Source organism: Colletotrichum fioriniae, assembly GCF_027942845.1.
Source record: "Colletotrichum fioriniae strain IMI 355084 chromosome Unknown scaffold_2, whole genome shotgun sequence".
In the NCBI taxonomy this organism is placed as follows: domain Eukaryota; kingdom Fungi; phylum Ascomycota; class Sordariomycetes; order Glomerellales; family Glomerellaceae; genus Colletotrichum; species Colletotrichum fioriniae.
Genome location: NW_027076838.1, coordinates 934294 through 948700, shown reverse-complemented (window position 1 = coordinate 948700; position 14407 = coordinate 934294). Strand labels below are relative to the sequence as shown.

The 14407-nt window shown below is 54.6% G+C and overlaps 2 protein-coding genes across 2 annotated transcripts; both read left to right on the top strand.

The window, feature by feature from the left end:
* Positions 1-5471: 5471 nt before the first annotated feature.
* Positions 5472-6863, top strand: N0V96_002075 (uncharacterized protein; the record flags this gene model as incomplete). The annotated part of the gene is made up of 2 exons (XM_053187890.2): positions 5472-5796; positions 5863-6863. The coding sequence occupies 2 exons, from the start codon at positions 5472-5474 to the stop codon at positions 6861-6863; spliced, it is 1326 nt and encodes a 441-aa protein (XP_053055394.1).
* A 2395-nt stretch (positions 6864-9258) lies between these two features.
* On the top strand, positions 9259-11549 carry RTG2 (retrograde regulation protein 2; the record flags this gene model as incomplete). The annotated part of the gene is made up of 3 exons (XM_053187891.1): positions 9259-9365; positions 9708-11264; positions 11354-11549. The coding sequence occupies 3 exons, from the start codon at positions 9259-9261 to the stop codon at positions 11547-11549; spliced, it is 1860 nt and encodes a 619-aa protein (XP_053055395.1).
* Between the last annotated feature and the right edge of the window lie 2858 nt (positions 11550-14407).

The window sequence follows — 14407 nt, the reverse complement described above, 5'->3', positions numbered from 1 at the left end:
AGCACACGAAGTCGTGTACTGCTTAACCAATGCAGATCCTGTAGCTGGTATGGAGCGCTCAGTCAATTGCAATCAGGTATGCGACGGCCTCGGCTGGATTCGAGGATCGTGCGATTCAGAACCACTTTCTCGTCAAAACATTGGTCGAATGGAATACAGAAAAAGAAAACGTTGTCTTGGTAATCGTGGTTATTGTCGTCGCAAGTGTCGCTTCGTGTTATAATATTCGTGGATGGGTCGTCTGGACGTCCGGAAATCGTCGTCGCAATACTGTAGATAGGTAGGATCAAGGAAATAGGTCGTCGCGACGAGCCAGACGGACGAAATAATGCTTCGTCTTCTTTATTGGCGAATGGCTCGTAATTAGGTATGGGCTTATCGGGGGAAAATCGAAAGCGCGCAACCCCCACCACCGGAGGACGGCTGGTGTTTGCGAAAAGGAACGACTGTGGTTGAAGAGAAAGGTGGGAGGAGGAAGTTCGGACAGGCTTGGGCTGAGGCGGACCGGTGTGGTATGTATGGCAAGGTCCAGCGATGGTGGGCGGGGTGGAGATGAAAGAGCGGGTGGCGCGAACCTTGCTCGAGGAGCCGGGACAGGGCGGGAGAACAGAGAACACCTCTGGTCCTGGCAGGATACGAATGGGAAGAGACCTGTGCCTGCGCCTGAGCCTGTGCTCGTGCCTGAGGGTTGCAGTGAAAAAGGTCGACAGGCCCTCGAACACCGAAAAGTACCTCACCAAACCAAAGTTGAGGTGAACCCAACTTCACACACTGCTCGCTTGAACCCCCGTGCAGTCCTGCAGTTGCAGTCGGTGCAGCAGCAGAGCGTGGTGGCCGGGGGAGGGCGTCCAAGGTCCACGGGTTGCAGTCGTACAGCGGTTGAGCACGCTAGAATCCCCCACCTAGGCTAAACCCAAGGGAACCTAGTCAAGCCGTCCAAGGCGAGTGACAGTGGAGCGTTTGTGACTGACGGACACACCAGTAGCGGCTCGAGACAGGCCTAGAAGCTCGCCAGCGCATGTGGCAGAGTGGAGTCTAGGGTAAGCGTAGTCTCGTTTTGCGCCGAGAGACCCTGAGGATGCAATGTGCGGTGAGATGCGCGAGGTGGGAAGCGCCTTGTTGGAGGAGGAGACTGAGAATCGCCTGCCCCGTCTGCCACTGGGACTGGGTCCGGTTGAAGTCGTGGCTTGTAAGTTGTCCAAAACCGATCTCTCTTCTTCGCAAGGAATCCTGGAGAGGGAGCTACTTTGAAGTTTGAGTGAAATGGGTGGCGGCGTGTGGAATGGGGTTTGGCGATTGCAGTAGCTGTATGTACTCCAGATACACTGTGTCGTTTGGTGTAGCTGTTCGATGGACACGACAGGAGTGCAGGTACGACGGAATATGGAGCAGCGAATGACGAGGGTGCAGAGTCCGAAAGGAGCGATGGAAGCAAAGCAAAGCAATAGCTTCGGGCTCCCGTTGGTCGATTCGTTCGTTCGCCAGGTGCGAAGCAAGGTACGCCGCGCGTGAAGTCTGAGAAGCGCGCCGAACTAGGGATCGGGTTGGTCAAGACAAGCAGCCGATGCAGGCCACCGTGGTAGGTATGCTTGGTGATGGAGAACTCAACAACACCAACAAGACGACTGGTCTTTCCTGGGTGTCGGACGACGCAGAGGATGTAGCAGATGCCGCGATTCCGCAAACGAAAAGCTCAAGCCACGGCTAGTAGGGCTCAATCGTAGACGGGCTGATGCAACGGACGAGACGACAGTTGAGTGAACAAAGCAGATTGGGAGTCCGGATAGACAATGGCAAGCTGCTCAAGCCTCAAAGGGACTCACAGAGAGACGGTCGAGACGATTAGGCCGCTCGGTTTGTGGGGCAGTGAGACAAGAAACCAGACGATGCTACCGGAGCTGGATGTGCGTGCAGCAGCTTCGTGCTCGCTATCTCGTCTTGGGTAGGGCGCGTTTGCCCTGCGTCTGCGGTGCTTGCTGGTGCGAACTTGCGGATGGTGGTTCTCCTGGCCACAGCCTGTGCGGCGATTTGCGCTCGGTCGTCTGCGACCGGGGCAGGGAAAGAAGGGAGGCTGGTTTCTGCGTCTGCAGCCAGCAGGCTTAATTAATGTATGCCGGGAGTGTCGTTCTTGGGACGAACAGAGCCTCGAAGTGCAGCGATTGAGCGTTGAGCAAGCCACAAAGTGGATAACGAGTGTTGGGGATAGTCGAAGATGAAGACTGGATGATGGCAAATGAACGAGAAAGCGTCCTCAGAATAGTGCGGGTTGACTCGAAAGTGGCACCGATGACGGAGCAGAGTATAAGACGTGAAGAAAGCCGGGCAAGTGAGCGAATACCCGACCTGTACGTGTTGTTGAAGTGATGTTCTTAGAGGGACTGTCTGCCTTGGTTAAACCAGTAATTAGGAGTTTGAGTACGGATAGCAGGTGAGCACGAGGTGAAGCGTTGGATTTGCCCGGTGAAAGTCAAGGTGAGTGTGACGGGCAGGAAGCGACTCATTGGCATCACAGATTGACAATTGTGGGCGGTGACGTCCGTCCAACCTAAGTTTTGAGAGAGGAGAGAGAGAGAAGCGGCGGCGCATCGGTGGGGGGGAGGAGTGCGTGGAGTGTTCCAAGAAAAAAGAGGCGACGGATGAAACTGATTTGAGTGCGATCCGTGCGAGAGCTGTGGGAACTTTCACAGCTGGGAGTGCTGTGAGGAAGGGGAGAAAAAATCAGACATCCGATGGCCGATGACCGACGGTGGTCCAGATGTGAACTTGTGAGGTATGGAAGCGACGCGTTCAAGACGCGGTTGAGCGCGTCTTGTCGCGTTAAGTGGAGCAAATCAGCTGCCAAAGTGGATCTACAAAATGCATTTATGACTTTTCATTGGACAATGAGACCCACCAGGGCATCATCCACTGTACTTGCTTGGTGTGCTCTTGGCAGTTGCCGCTGGCACTTGCCTCTTGGTCCACCACCACCTGGAAGGAGAAGGCACTTCCCCCGTCTGTTCCTCCCCCGATCGGTCTTTCCTTGCTCCATCATCCATGAACAGGAAACTGCCAGCTGAAGTCCTAGAGTCTGGACCTGCCGCACCTTAAAGTGCATGAAGATGCGATGCTAGGATCACCGAGCAGAAAGCGGCTGTGCGGGAGGAGCGGGGAACGGAACACGAACAGACGAGAGTTCTCAACTTTGCTCACTTCTATGCTACCTAATTACAACTTTCCATGGGCCAGCGACTACCGCCAACTTTTGACCCATTGACTGATTCATGAATAAGGGGCCCGATCTCTACTCAGTAGACTCTTCGCCATCGATCCTGCCTCCCCGTCCTTGGTGCCAGAGGCAATTAGCTGGAAGCTACTCGGGAAAGACTTTTCATTCCATGACTTTTTTTCTTTAACCAATGTCCAAGCTGCAATGTGACGGACGATACAGATACCTGAGGCAAACGAATCCTGGCCGAGACTAACATTAGCTTTGCACACACTCTTACAACGGCGCCGGCATAGAAGCAGAGGCTGGGGAACAGGGCTCTCTCTTGAGTCCCCTCTACCCGAATCCATGTACGATGCTGGGTAGGATGGACGATACGAACAAGTCCCGCGGCTGGCGCGAAACACACGAATAGCATCACTGTATGCTGCGTCGCGTCGTGTTGTGTTTTTGTTGTACTGTGCTGCTCTACTTCTGCCCGCACAGCTTGCAATCGCTACACTTGGCCCTCGAGCCAATCGAAGCACAACATGGCGCGTTCGACGGCTGCGAATGCCTGCCTGGGTCTGCACGACGATGGAGTTTGGGATGCGGTGAGCCTGCCTAGGTAAGGTTCCCTAGGGGCGTCAAGACTCAAGAGTAGGTATCCATACGGGTATCTGGGACCTGGTCAATACTCTCCAGCACTCTTATCATACATGCCTATGGGCAGGGCATGGTCAAATGCAAGCAAGGCTTCCTCTAGTGCGCCGAGTATCATGGGCTCTGCACCCTTCATGAACTCAGAACCATGGACCACCAATCTCTGGCCGGAGAAATGACAGGAGGCCCGCCCCGGGGATCAGCGAGTCTACTGCGACGCTGCAGCTGAACGCTTCGGGATCCGCAGAGGTGCGTTATTGCAAGAACGGCGGGCTTTTCATGCAGTGTCCATGTTTTCTCTCTCGTCCTGTTTCTGGGGATACAGGCACTTGTCGAGACTACGACAAGACAAGATGAGCACGTATACTTTAATCGGCCTCGTTCAATTTCATCGTGGCTCACAATCTTGACTTTCATCCGAGTTCTGTGTGCAGTTGGTGGTGCACCACGGCATGCACAGAAAAGGTCAGGCTAAAGTCGTTCCCGTCCAGACGATCAAACCGTCCGAGTCAAACGAAACGGCCACCCCAGAGGGAACTGAACGACTGTCAACGGCTTCGGTGCAACGTCAAACCTAGAGGCTAGAAGACCTTGAGCATCGCGCTGGCCCAATCAGATCACAGTCTACCAGACAGTCTTGGCAGTCTGCATGGCACCGGTTCGGTTGTCCGCAGCGAGATCCAAGCAGCACGAACCCGAGGATGCTATGTTGCGGTGCGCCAAATCCCCTAGTCTAGGCCGACGTTCGCCAGCGTTGCGGTTGTCCAAGGACTTGATCAGACGGAACACATCAGTGTGAGCTTGACCACCACTGCACAACGGGCTGTGCCTGGGCCATGTCTTGACTACTACCTGCCATCTGAAATCACGCCTCGGTGCCCGTGATTATGAAATAGGTGCGGCTTTGTCGCCAGGCTGTCCCAGGAACCCTCAAGACTAAGTGGTGTTTTCTAGGCGAATTGACAAGGGACAACATTTGAGATGGACGGCAGTAGAAATTCAAGCTACGAAGTTCGCGGTTTGTTCTATTTCAGCCTCAAAATTGGTCAGGTGGCAGCCATTATTCACTTAAACTTGACTACAGACCTCACTGCCGCCACAGAAAAATAGCGTTCCTCGTCGCATGTTCCTGTTAGCGGGCGCCGCACGCGAATTCCGTGAGACTCTGTATTCATCGCACGATGAAGAACATGTCGAACTAGTACCTCCCTGTAACCTGCGATTGCCAGACTTCTCAACTATTCGGCATCTTACAAAACACGATGACGCTCAGAGATGACGCTCAGAAAGGGACAAAAATCTAAGGGCATTGCGAGACTGCTGAAGAACGTCGGTAAAGATGGCACCTCAGACTAGCAGCCTGTCAAGTGCGCTATCGCCAATCCCATCCCTTTAATAGCTGTCGATCTACGCCATGCCATTCCGAGAACGACTGAGAAACGCCACATTTCTGGCTCGTTCAGCCAGGCGCGAAGCTTTCCATTCCACTCGTTTCGCCCTCAATAGCTGGCTGGGCGTCTTTCCTTTGAGAGAGTCGCCTCCTCCACCTCCTCATCAGCGAGATGGTTTCCTCAACTTTTCCCATCACGGCAGCAGCTCACACTGCATCGTTTAGCCCATCATGCTCGGCTCGACATCCTTATCCCAGCTCATGAAGCTCGTGGGGCCGATGCTCCTTATTCTCTGGTCAGTATGGTATTTGGGAATCTCACGGCAGCATGTACAGACAATCACCCGCAAATTCCGTAATCAAAGGGAGCTATTCATTAAAGATTTCCTCGAGCACGAAGTTGACGGACGCTTCGACGGCGCGGCTATCCAAGGCCTATGTGCCAGCAAGAAATGGACGAAGGGGTTGCTGATGGGCTGCGATGCAGCGCCTGGGGGCATCGGTGAAGTGCGGAATGCCCATTTGCACTGCATTCGCTTTGCGATCGAGGCAGGAGGTAAGTCGTGTGCCTTCAGATAGAAGGAGGAATTCTTGATGATCTTTTTGTACTAATCGGTGCCAGCGGAGTTGATCCTGCCCGAGATCATACCTCGTTCAGAAGACGATATCAAAAACATCAACGGACGGCCCGCCGTGCCTCTCGACTACTACTTCGACGCAGCCCACCTCAACCACGTGCTCAAGACGTACTGTCCTCAGATGAGAGTACACGGGTCGATGAACGACCTGTATGACGTGCCCGAAGTCTTCGAAGCCCTCCAGTTCAGTATCGCGGACACGAACAGCAACTGGGTCAACGGCACCGTCCTAGCCGAGCCGTCGGACTGGAACAAGCAATTCCACGACTTCATCAACGAGAAGTCACCCCTTGCGGAAAGGGTATACCCCTTCCGCACCCACCTCAAACATACCCTGTGGACGTGGCCGACGGCACGTGACAAAGCGCCCGTGGCCTCTTCCTTCGGACGCATGCTTCGCATCCGCCCGGATGCCAGGCGCCTGGCGGCCTCGGCGCTCTTCAGCCTCGAGTCCCGCTTCCAGCTTAACCTCGACCCGCGGACGCGATATCACCCGTCGAGCTTCGTGGGTGTCCATCTACGCACCGAAGAGGACGTCAACGAGCGGTTCCCAGACTACACGACGCAGGCGGCCAACTACCTGCACTACCTCTCCGAATCGGAGTCGAGCGTCGCGTTCCTGGCCTCGGGTGCCACCGAGACCAACATCACGGCGTTTGTCAACCGCGCCGAGGACTTCAACGTCACAGTCGTCACCAAGACGGATATTTTGGATGACGAGGAGCAGGAGGCGCTGGAGGCGCTGACGTGGGACCAGCGCGGGCTGGTCGACTACGAGATCATGCTGCGCGCCGGCATGGTGGCGGGCGTCAGCGCGAGCAGCTTCGCATGGAACCTTGCGCTGCGGCGGTCGTATGCCTTTGGGCAGGGTCCCATGGGCGTGCCGCTTGAGCCCGGAGAGACGATTTCGTGGAAGGACGACTATACCACGCTGTACGGACGGCACGAGAACGCGTACGCTATGAGGGCGACAGTGTGGCCGTGAGGTCTTGAGGGACCAGGGGAGGGAATAGAATTAATGACAAGTGTGTTTTGGCGGGGTGTGGAGAGGACCAATGGAAACGAGGGTTTTGGCAAACAACATGGCGGCAGTTCGCGAATATCTACACAGTAGACAAAGATGGCTGGATGCTTACGTGTAGTTGTTGTCTACAGGCGTTTCTTCCATGTACCCCATCTGCAATGCAAGGGATATCATATGAGTCTCATGTCAGACGTCGTTTTGGGTTGTGTGCGCACATGCCCAAAAGCGCGCTACACTATGAAGTTCTACGTCTCAAATCACGCCGCCGGTTCCTTCTCGCAGCACAATATCATACATTGATATTCAGTGAACAGCTGCTTTTATCAACTGTCAAGAGGTCGTTATTCTTATGTTTGATCAATGGTCGGCCGGCATCATTAGGTGTTTGTATGCATATCGGGTTTTAGTGTGGTGAGCTTCACGTACCTAGACTTTCATTCTAACCCGGCGTTGGCCGAGCCATCTCGATGTCCCGTCCGGTCCATCCAAAACGACGAGTCGCTTCGGATCCGGATTCCAACCCCTCACTTCGGTTACATACTCGACTTTCTCATGCCGATGATGCATGATCCGATGAGGGCAAAGGCATGGTCGATTGCCAGATAGTATGAGCAGGCTATGCTTGAAAAGGGAGAAGTAAAGGCGGCTGCCAGAGTTCAGGTTGTCCAGGCAAACTTATTGGCTTGTTCAATTCACTCATTGACTCATGTAAAGGGACGCGGCAATGTTTGTGTAACCATACTTGCTATGATGAAGCAGAGCAGAGAAAGCCGCCCGTGCCAATTATTCGCGAGGGGACCCCGCTACGCTACCTCACCTTACCCCTCGTTCGAAGTTCGTCAAGCGAGCCGTCAATGACTGACGGGTGAAAATACAGGCAAGCGGCGACCACGGCTGCTGACCCGCATGAAGCGATGCATCCAGCTGCAGCAGAGGTGCGTCCCTCTTGCGTAGCCCAGGCCCTGTCATGCCAGTCAAGTCGGTGGTAACCCCCGCCGTCACGCGACTACGTGACCCGCCTCACGCTTCTCGGCTCTGGGGCCAGAACCGTTCTAGATGTCTGAAATATCATGATGAAGGAGCACGAGTTGGGCCATTGGGGAGAATATGACCTGGTGTGACTTGCGTTGGTTGTCGGTTCGTATTTTTGGCGTAAACCTGGTTGAGGATATGTAGTGAGATGGATGCGGCAGGAGGGGGGAGGGGGAAGAAAGATGAGGGGTGAAGTGAAAATGGGACGAAATGGTTACTACTACTGTGTGTGTATTAGCTGCCCAGGGGAGGCACTTCTCGCAGATGCAGGCTCAGCGTTGCTAGCTCCGTGTAGACGCAGAGCTTGGTATCCATCTCACGGAGATCCATGGATCCTTGCGGGCTTTTTTTCCTTGCTGCTTGCTTCTGTGAAGGTACTGTAGTGAGTGAGTGAAGTTGCTTTCTGGATCGTCCCCTTGCGTTGCTCATCTTCACGTGGCCGCCTCAAACTACTGTAAGTAGCTATCGTGAGCTGCATGATAGGGACCAGGTATAATATTACACATTACTACACAGTAGGTTAGCCCAGAGACACGGGCTGCGTCTTTTGGTCAGACTCGCAGCTGAGGTTTTCCAGGTTTCCGGGGCTCCAATTCCAAAACGCATGCCACTCACTCACTCACTCACTCACTCACCTCACTGAATGAGAGAGACGGGAAGTGAGAGAAATGTGCCGCTGCCCATGGCAATAAAATCCACACACGCAACACGCTCCGTTTTCGTAAAGTACACATCGCTGCCTTCCCCGTCGTTCTCCCCCTCACATGCGCCTCTCTCTCCTCTTCCTATCCTCTCACTCACTCTCATCCTCGCCTCTTATTACTCACTCACCCTCAGCTCACTCTCCCCGAATTCCAGCAGACTGACTACCGTACGGATGCACTGAGCCACTCTCAGCTCTCTGTCTCTCCGTGTCTCGCCTTCCATCACTCAGCCAGCCGTTCGCATCTTTTGGTACTTTTGCCTACTTACCTACCTGCTACATTATATAATCCTTTCTCGCCCCGGCCCGGCACTCCTCTCTTCCCCCCCACAGACAAGAACCGAAAAAAGAGCGTTCGAATCCTTTGAGATACATACTCTATACTCCGTACACACACCTTTCGTACCGAGAGGAAAAAGCAACGAAGGCAAATGTTGGTTGCCGACATCCGCGGAAATCCCTCTGCATAGCGCCTACTTTGAGCACGAGATACCACCCAACCAGCCATCCGCTCTCTTTTCTCTCACTCTACGTTCCCTCACCTTACTCTACCCTTTTCCGCCCCCAGCACCCCTCCTCTCCGACCAGAAGACTATCGGCTTCGCGCCTCCCGCTACGGCCATGGCTACCAGCGCTGACATCATCACGCTTGACAACTTTGAGGAGCTGCTGCCAAGATGGGACCCCGCAGGCTCCAATCACCTATATGCGATTGTTGATATGGGCAGGTCAGTACCTAAGCTTTTTTGGTTTCCCTCTTCGGTGCATCTATCCGCACAGATTCGTTTATGTCGAGAATTGCTTTTTTTCCTGTTTCTTCCGGATCGCCCTCCAGGATTGCCTCGCCGATGGGCAGAACCTGGGGGAAGCCTGCCTTGTCTGTCTGTGCCTGTGCTTTTGAGCCTCAATTCTCAAAGAGCACATGTCTCCTTCTCCTTGACACCATAACGACGGGCAATATCAGCCGGACCACGCCCTTAGTTCCCGCTTCTCCTAAAAATAAATGCACCATGACAAGAACAAAACACCGGCCTCAAATACTAACCCGAGCCACCGGCCCCACCAAATAGCAACGGCATCCGCTTCTCCATCTCGGACCTCACTCCGCCCCAAACCCGCCTCCTCCGGCCCATCTACCGCGAACGCGCCGGCATCTCCCTCTTTGACGCCCTCAACTCCGCCTCCACCGCCGCCTCCGAGCCTCTCACCTTTCCTCCCGAAACAATCACTCAAGTCGCAAAGACCCTAGCCCGCTTCCGCCGCATCGCCGTCTCCTATGGCGTCCCGCCCGCCCACTTCTCCGTCCTCGCCACGGAGGCCATGCGCCGCGCCGCAAACGCCCGCGACATGCTGACCGCCATCCGCGAGGCCGCCGACATTGGCGTCCACGTTCTAGCACCCGAGGTCGAGACCCTCTTTGGCGCCGTCATGGGCTCGCGGTCTGCGTTTGTCGACGTTGCCCGCGGCGGGCTGTTCCTTGACCTTGGCGGAGGCTCCGTGCAGATGACCTGGGTCGACACACGGCTGCCGGACTATGAAGTCGCCGCCGCCAAGGCGGGTGAGAGCATGCCGTTTGGCGCCGCGAGGCTGATTCGTATCCTCGAGGGGCAGTCGGAAGAAGTTCGCACCCAGGAGAAGCAGAAACTCAACGCGAGCATGCAGGGCGCCTTTGCGAAGTTGTGTGACAAGTTCCCCGCCCTCGCACAAGCAAAGGCGGACCACGAGACCGCCCACTCCTCCTCCCCCTCCACCACCACAAACGGCAGCGGCGTGGTGCCCGGCGGCATCGACGCCTACCTCTGCGGCGGCGGCTTCCGCGGCTACGGCTGCATGCTCCAGCACAACGACCCGATCCAGCCGTACCCGATCCCCTCGGTGGGCACCTACACCGTGACGGGCGACTTCTTCAAGCAGACGGACAAGATGCGGCGCGTCAACCGCGAGCACGAGGGCAAGATCTACGGCATGTCGAAGCGTAGGCGACAGCAGTTCCCCGCCATCATCGAGGTCGTCGAGGCCTTCATCCGCACGGTGCCGCACCTGCGCACCGTCACCTTCTGCGGCGGCTCGAACCGCGACGGCGCGCTGCTGATGAAGCTGCCCAAGAGCGTGCGGGAGAGCAACCCGCTCGAGGCGCTTGCCGGTTTCCCGATCCAGGGCCACGAGGAGAGCGGAGGGGCGGGAAGCGGCGGGGACTTGGCTGTTGCGCAGGCGATTCTCAGGACGTTGTACGGCGCCGTGCCGAAGAATGTGGACGTCTCACGGACGCCGACGGTGTTCTCGCTGGGTCTGGGACCGCTTTTTGCGAGGCAGGTTTGGATTCATCAGGGCGAGGACGACGATGCGAATGCGTCGTATGCGTTGCATGAGGCTGTTACGCGGGACCCTAGCGCGCCTGGGTTGACGCACCTCGCGAGAGCGGTGCTGGGTCTGACGGTGTGCGCGCGGTGGGGATCGAATTTGGGCCCGATTGATGCGCAGCTGTACGGGAACCTGAGGGGTCTTGTTGCGGAGGCGAAGCTGGAGAGCGTGTTTTGGGCAGAGTATCTTGGTGCTGTGGCGGCTGTCATGGTTGATCTCGTGCCGGCGTGGCCTACCAGTGTCGAAGAGCTTGAGTCGACTTTGAGGTATGTGTTTTACGACCCCTCTTGGATATTGGAAAGTGTCGAGAGCTATCGACTGTTCTGTGGAAACAATACTGACAATCATCACGTAGATTCGAAGCTACGCAGACGTCGGACCCCGAGAAGAAGAGAGCGAGCATCGATTTGACCGTCCACGTAGCCCCCGGCGCCGCGGTGGGCATCGATCCCGCGGACGTCATGGGTCGGTTGGCGAATGTTGGCAAGAAGCGCAAGGACGGGACGAAGCCGGACAAGAAGGTTTCGGTCAAGATTGTGGAAATGAAGTAGTAGTTAATAGTGCTGTTTGTTGTTTTGGGTTGTGTTTTTTGACGAGTCGATGAATCTTATGAAAAGATACCCCCCTCCACTTGGCCGTTGACTTGACCTTGCTCCTGACAACTGATATCGCTTTCACTCAAGCCCTTTTTGATGGCATCGTATTTCTCACGTCGATGATGTGATTTCTACTTGATGATCTCAGAGCATGATAAGTTCTCCGCCCGTGGCCATCAAATTTTAGGCTGGTATAGTAAAAGGAGGATAACGAAACATCCGCTCGTTCTGTGAAGAGCCCGACCAATTTGACTTAGCCACCCCTTCTAGATTGTCACATGGGACGGATAATTCTTCCTGTCGTAATTTCCTATTTCCTGCGAGCGCAGAAATCTCAGTCATGGCAGATACCAACGGAATCGCCAGGGTTTTCTAGCCTATCTTAACCTCTATTCTCCTCTTTTTTGAATGCCGGTAATATTGTACTTATTCTACGGTATTCTTGCAACGGCGGCGGCGGTAGTGGTGTAGTACGCCTGGCCGGCAGTAGCATGCAGTCAATATAGCCATACAGCAAGCACAGTCAAGTTAACCGCAGTCATAAAGAAAGGTGCCATAAATTCAAGTGTTCCTCATCAAATTCCATGTTTTATTTCTTTGAGGAATGTTCTAAGCGTTTGGAGCAGCTGTTCGTGAACTCGATCCTTTGTTTCCAGTGATTCAGTGCACCTTTTAAAACCTCAACCCCCAACATTCTCATTCAAGTCAAGGCTGTGTTGTTTTGATGACATGTATTGGCGTCGAGCGTCTGTTCTTATTCACCAAAGTCGCTAGAAGAGATTCCCACCCCTTAAGAGCAGGCCTCCTGGTATCGCATAGCACACTTCAACGATGCACAGATTTCTCTTCTCTCTGCGGCAAAATCAATGGTACACAACCCTTCTCTCAGGACGCAACTGCTCCGCCACCAAATCGAAACCAAACCTCACCCCAATGATTCAGCCGAAAGACTGACCGAACCTCGCCCTCCACCGCCCACCGCGATAATACAGAGTAGACCAGTACACCCAAAGCCAAGACCGAGGTCGGCAGCAGTACAGCCTGTGCCGCCGTGGTGGATTGACGCAGACGGGGATGTGATCATGATAGACATTTTGAACGTGGAGATGCGCAGTAGTTGGGTGTTTGACATGGACGACGATGTCATAATGGGTGGATGCGGAGGGGTTGGATGGGATGCGCCGCCGTTGCCCGTGGTGGTTCCGGCGCCGGTTGTGGTGGTGCCGGACAAGACGGGGAGGCCGGGGTGTCCACTTCCACCACGGCCCGCTCCGCGGCCGTATGCCGAAATTCGGCACAGCCTTGCGATTCCATGCAACTGACGGCGAGGCGCCCTCCAACTCATGCATGTTACGACATGGCGCGAAGGGGACCAATGAGCAATGGCAATGATATCTGAAATGAAGCAAATGACTGGGCTGTACCAGTCCATCGCACCTGCTGCCTAGTAGGTACCGTACCTTAGACAGTTCCCCCCGCACTTTTGTAGAGTAACAAAATTTCCAGCCTTCACACAACTCGCGAGAAGCAGTTGGTTTGGCCATCATGGCGGATCCAGGCCAGCTCTCTCTATCCGAGGTTCAGGATGCTATCCATCAACTAGGTAACATAGATGACTCCTCGTAATTCACGTCTCAGGCACATTAGCTAACTTTGTGCTTGACCCAAAGACAATAAAGAACCGAGTGCGCGCCCGCTCCTCGAGGATCCAGCGAGACAGATACGATTATTCACCCTTTGGCCAGGGACACAAGAGAGTCCGATCCAAGGGGTGTTCAGTGTGGCTACTCTCGACGACGGGCCTGATTATCAGTGTATATCATACGTTTGGGGCGATGCCTCGGACACCAAAGACATCACCGTGGACGGGAAAGAGTTTAAAATCACGACATCTCTGTTCTCGGTCCTACGGCGCATCAGATCAGAGCAAGAATACCTCCCTGTATGGGCCGACGCGTTATGCATCAATCAGGATGACCACGAAGAGAAGCGCGTGCAGGTCGACATGATGTTCGACATCTATAGCAAATGCAGCAATTGCTTTCTGTGGTTGGGTGACATTGATCTACTCGACGGGGAATTGAGTATAGATGCTGTTCGCTATGGATTAGACTTCATCGAATTCCTAGATGGCAAAGAAAGAGAAGACGACGCCTTCTCGACGGCTGAAGGAATGAGGAAAATCTGTCTCACCATCCGAAGCCTGATTGAATGCCAGTGGTGGCGGCGAATATGGACGATTCAAGAGTGTGTCGCTCCTCGCACGGCAGTTTTCCTATGGGGGCCCCTCGCGATCTCTCGGCTGCCTGTGATAGATTTTGGCCACAACATGACCGACGAGTCACGCAGACGTAGGTGGACAAATGACAAGGGAAATTGGCCCGACTTTGTGGCAGTGGGAAAGCTGATATCGATGGCGAACCGACTTTCGACGTTGAAATTTCAAGTCAAATTAGGGTGGCAGGCAACGGCGGGTGCAGCCAGTACTAGCTTTCTTTGGGATGCCTGCGATCGCCAGGCTTTGGACCCGCGCGACAAGATCTTTGCCCTACTACCTTTCATTACAGGATCTTTGGCGAGCGCGAAGTCAAGCAACTATAACATCGACTGTGCTGAGTTATACAGCCGCGTCACAGTGGATCTCATCCGATCCTGTCAATCATTACTCCCGCTCATGGGACGCCGGCAGAGCGAGACGCCCTTGGAAGAACCGTCTTGGGTTCTAGATTGGCGTCACCAAGAGATGGCACAACATGGAGAGGTCAATGCCTTTGCCATGACTCTTGGATTAATCTATCACTTCAATGCTTCAC